The 5,047-nt window shown below is 31.6% G+C and overlaps 1 protein-coding gene across 1 annotated transcript in view; it reads left to right on the top strand.

Moving 5' to 3' along the window:
* Nucleotides 1-1,283: 1,283 nt before the first annotated feature.
* Nucleotides 1,284-5,047, top strand: part of LOAG_17208 (hypothetical protein) — a 9,678-nt gene continuing 5,914 nt past the window's right edge. Inside the window, exons 1-8 of the mRNA XM_020449870.1 lie at nucleotides 1,284-1,471; nucleotides 1,903-2,017; nucleotides 2,250-2,461; nucleotides 3,102-3,182; nucleotides 3,427-3,537; nucleotides 3,658-3,759; nucleotides 3,888-4,076; nucleotides 4,443-4,599. Of these exons, the coding sequence (XP_020306527.1) occupies nucleotides 1,415-1,471; nucleotides 1,903-2,017; nucleotides 2,250-2,461; nucleotides 3,102-3,182; nucleotides 3,427-3,537; nucleotides 3,658-3,759; nucleotides 3,888-4,076; nucleotides 4,443-4,599 (1,024 nt within the window). The 5' untranslated portion in view covers nucleotides 1,284-1,414. The remainder of the gene's footprint in view (nucleotides 1,472-1,902; nucleotides 2,018-2,249; nucleotides 2,462-3,101; nucleotides 3,183-3,426; nucleotides 3,538-3,657; nucleotides 3,760-3,887; nucleotides 4,077-4,442; nucleotides 4,600-5,047) is intronic.

Consider the following 5,047-nt stretch of genomic DNA (forward strand, 5'->3'; position numbering starts at 1 on the left):
ATATATATATATATATATATATATATATATATATATATATATATATATATATATATATATATATATATATATATATATATATATATATATATATATATATATATATATATATATATATAGTAACACTTTCAGTCCTATTTGTCTCAGTATTATACAATGCCATTGAGTCTTATTTTAAACAGGAATGATATTATTTAAGCGATTATAATTGATTTACCGATTTCTGATTCAGGCAGACAAGACATTCGAATGACTAAAGCAAGGAAATTGTTTGGAGTCATCTCTCCGAGATTCATCACTTCAATTTCTATAATTTTCAAAATAAACTGAGAAAATTCTCCATTCGTAAAGCTCATTTATCGCAACGTACCACACAACACTATCAGTTGATGGGGAAGTGTTACCATACTGTTTCAAGTAGCATTCGATTTTGAAATGTGCTCTCAAAAATGACTCATTTAAGTCATCAATAGTTTGAAATTCATATAGACAATTCTCAATTTAATATTATACAAATGATTTCATAAATTTTATATAAACTTTATGAAATTTATCAGTACTTTTTACTCGAATTACTTGTCGAGTGGGACAATTTCGACACTAAATACAAGTAATTGTTCTACCATTTTATACATCAGTCATTTTGATCAAGTATATATTACTATTATTTGCTACTTCCTCTACTATTATGCAAGCAGCATCCTTTCGAGTGTTCCCAAAAAGCTACTAATAATCCTCATCGGGATCATCATTTTCACAACGGTCTCAGCAGTTGCGTGCATTTGTTAAGGTTTTCGTCTATGTCTTCTGAGTGGTTTAAGAGAGGTGTTTGTCGTTTTTTCAATCGCGGAGGAGTATAAGAGATGTGATAGGTCAACTAACCGAATACGGAATAGATGAACTGAGATGTAACGTGAGCTGCATGTTTGATAAAATATGGTCGTTTTCGATCACTGAACATCACATTAGCTTGATTTGGATTAGAAATTTTATATTCATTTCACAGAAATCTACTTTACATCCCTCCAAACCTTTCTGTTTCACTTTTTGTGCAGTACTCTATGTGACAGTTTCGAGTTTTATGGATATTTACCACCCGGAAAGTTTATCGGCCCTTGCTATTCAAGAGCTGCTAATGCCATTCAAGACGTGTGATCGGAACTGGAATGGCCTATAATGCTGCATTTGTCAATATTCATAGTAGCGCAGTGATTTACTGATTGTAATAGTTGCTCGTATGTCCATCTGTTATTAATAAATTTGGTGATATTTAAAGTGAAATATTTTGCTAAAAGAAAGTAGTTTTATAAACTACAATTAGAATTTATGCTTTACTTTCTTGGTTGAATTTGTTTTCACTGTTGTCAAAGGTCATAGAGTTAAGATATTTCACGTTTTGGTGTAGATAAAGAGTATGTCGGAGGGAGCAACGGAAACAAAAGCGGAACGGTTGGCTCAAGCTCGAAAGAAAGTAAGTTTTACTTTTTTTAGTTCTTTTCAAACTTTAGTTCTGTCCAAAAATTTTTCCAAATACATTGAACTGCACGATGTTCAACACATTTTAACTCTCATCATCAACTAATGGTACTTGATTTCAGCAAAGGTTCTTCAGGAACATCTCGTAATTACTGGTGTAAATGTTAGATAATATAAGGAAGTTTACTAATAAACACGGCCTCTCTCAATGTTAACCTATACTCACGGAAAATTTGAGTTTTTTAGGACTTGAGAATTCTGGACCATCTCAGTCATTATTAGTTAATTCAAAAGAAAGTTGGCAGACAAATTTTTGCAAAAGATCTTTATTCAAGTAATCAGCTAATCGCCTATGTCTATGACATTAATTATTATAAGGGCATCTCGTTCTGTTCGTACTAAAATTAAAGTAACTGGAGTTTTCAGTTGCGGGATTATCAATCTAAACATCGCAACGAAAATGTAGAATTTACTTTATCTCCTTCTCCAAGTGTTTCAAGTATGGTCGAAAATAGTGGACGACGATCTGTTATTAACTTGCGTAATTTTCATTATATTACTCTTATTTTTCCTGTGAAACTATTTAGGAAAATTTCTTGCTTGTGATTTTCATGCTTTTTTGTCAGTTACTTATTGCACTTCTCGTTAGAATCAAAACAGTGCTTACTATCCATGATTCCTTTAAAAATAACTTTGAAGAAATAAGAGTTAATGGTGGAATACTCTTGAGTTGTTAATTTACTATTCTCTGAAGAAAACTTATAACTTTGAAGAACTGTGCAATAACGTTGAAATGAAAGACACTTTCCAAAGAGTTCAAACAGGATCACAGAGTTCTCCATCGACAATGACACAAAGTATTACGAGTCATAATGTTTCGAATACAAACAGCAGTGCTCAGGCGAATGATTTAAGGGATAAATTTCAACAAAGTGGTACACCAGAATTGTATTCGAACGTACCGGAGGATCTACCCGACTTGAAGGTTCTCTGACCTTCATATATAAATTGTTTTCGTCGCCTTTCCATTATCTGTTTTAGATCTAGGGTTAAGTGAGTTGCTGTAACTTGTTTCTCTTGTTATAACTCCCTCATGCTTTTTATTTTACATTGTATTTCGGGGTCAGTGATGTGACTGGAACTATTTTCTTATGCTATCTTCATATCTAGGTGTAAAACTTTGTAGTTATAAAATACATTAAGAATCGTAATTTCATTAAAAAAATATTATTATTAATTAAGGATTTGGAATGAGTTGTAGTTTTGAGAGAAGTAAGAATAAGTTTTAAAAAACACCTCTGGAAGAATCTTAAAATGAAACTGATTTGAATAATATTATATATTCGTTACTGATTTATTGTCGGAATACCTTATTTTTTTGTTCGTTCCGATTGGACTGTTATTGTTCATTATCTCAGAATTTGGTCACAGGTTGTTCTTATCCACTTAATTTTAGTTTTAACAAATTTTATGTTAAATAATTGGCCAGGTTTCCGTATTAGTTTGCACAAAGATTTTCAACGTGACTTAAAAAATGGCACATTGCCTGCCAGACCTTCAGGCGTGGTTTTCTTTTGAATTCCCCTGATATGAATTGGTATTGGAAGGAATACTTTTTGTTGCAGCTGGAATGCGTTCGGTTGAGAGAAGAATTAGCTTTACGTACAGCTGAAAAAGGGCAATTTTCTTCACAGCTTGCTGAGCTGGTATGTGTGCTGTTATTTGCTTTGTTTTCATTTGTTTTTACTTGCTTTCTTTCATTTTCCATTAAATCAACAGTCCATATTATATCTTAATACTTAAATATTTTTGAAGGCTTATATCTTAGTCATTTGAGAAGACTATGTCTGGTCATGTTTGACATGCGATCGTATGAATGCTAGATAGTATAATGTACTTAGTTGAAAACAGATTCTATCATCCATATCAGTTACATATGAGATATTTTAGGTTGGACATTATTCACAAATTCATGCTGCTTATACAAAGCTCAGTGAATGTGTAAAAAATGGTGACCCAGGTGGATCCACTTTACAAACACAGCTCGTTCATTTGCAAACAGTTTTGTTTCTTTTTTATATGAAGAATTATGAAGTTGTTCCACTACGTTGGAGATAAATTTCGTTGGTTGCTTTTGTATATGAGCAACATCCATGATACCTTAAATTAATGATGTTTCAGGCAATGAGTGTTGTTGTCAAGGAGAAAACAGCTTTACAGCAGCAATTAAGACAGAAAAATGAGCTAGTCATGGATCGAAATAAACAAATTTGCAGTCTTACGGTGTGTAACTTTTATGTTACGCAAATTATTTGTTAATTTATCGATATATTTGTTATAATAAAAGAAAGTTACTTCGTTTTTTGTTTTTTACGGAAGCTTATTAATTTTTATAACAGTACTTTCTACAGATCGAAATGCGTGAGAAGACCTCGCATATTACATCGTTGGAGACGGAAATCGTATCATTGCGTAAAAAAATCGATTCACTGAGTCATGCAGTGCAAAAGCAAGTGGAAGAGTCAGAAAGTGGTCGACAAGAAACAGTTAACTGGCAGACTAAAGTGCTACATATGCAGCAGGATCGGGACGATGCTAAAGTTTGTTTGTATTGATAAACTCTGCTCATGTGTTATTTGCATTCTTCAAGCGGCAATATTTTTTTTTTAAATTTATGAAATATGGTTAGTTTATGACAAGAATCTCCACCAGCGTGTAGTTGAGGAAAGAGTACATGTTTTGCAATTCGATGTTTACTGACTTCATTTCACTGTCTGGTTTTTTACTAATGTATTATTTTTTTTCCATGCTTTGTAATTTTCCGATGTTTAAAGGAGCATTTTAGAAATGTGAAGTAAGACGTATTACCTTAAAGTTGTAATGTTTCTTAAATGATCAAAACTTGTTTAAACTGCATTAACAATGGCAGAAGTTCAATTGCATTTATAAAACTAAAAAAAGTTTAGGAACGATTAAAAATTTGCATGAAAGAAGCGGAGGCTGCTCAAGCAGAACTCGATGAAGCTCGCAAACAGTTACGGATGAAGGATATTTATCTTCGTCAGTTAGGGGCATATAAAGGTGAAGATGCTCGCATAGAAGAGGACACTCGAAATCTTGGTGGTAAGCGTCTTTCTAGTTCTGTATGAGATTGTCATGTATTGATTTTATGTCTTTTAATTAGGCAGAAATACTCTCAGAAAAATTTCCTTTTCTTTTCCGCGAAATGATGTTAGAACCTTATGCTTTGCTGTAACCCATCATAATCCTTTATGGAAGTGTACAATGTACAATGTGTTTACAATATTTGCAAATATGGGAATGTATAGTATTTGCCACATTTTTCTTACTGATATCGTTGACTTATATGTAAACAATACTTCCGCGTAATAAAACGGAAAAATTGCTTTCTAATGAATCTTTTTTTTTGTTAAAGTAAAATATATATATACATATTTTTTTCATATATATACATATATATATATATATATATATATATTTTACTTTAACAAGAAAAAAAATAATATATATATATACATATATATATATATATATATATATATTAGTANAT

Source organism: Loa loa, assembly GCF_000183805.2.
Source record: "Loa loa unplaced genomic scaffold supercont3.50, whole genome shotgun sequence".
Lineage (NCBI taxonomy): Eukaryota > Metazoa > Nematoda > Chromadorea > Rhabditida > Onchocercidae > Loa > Loa loa.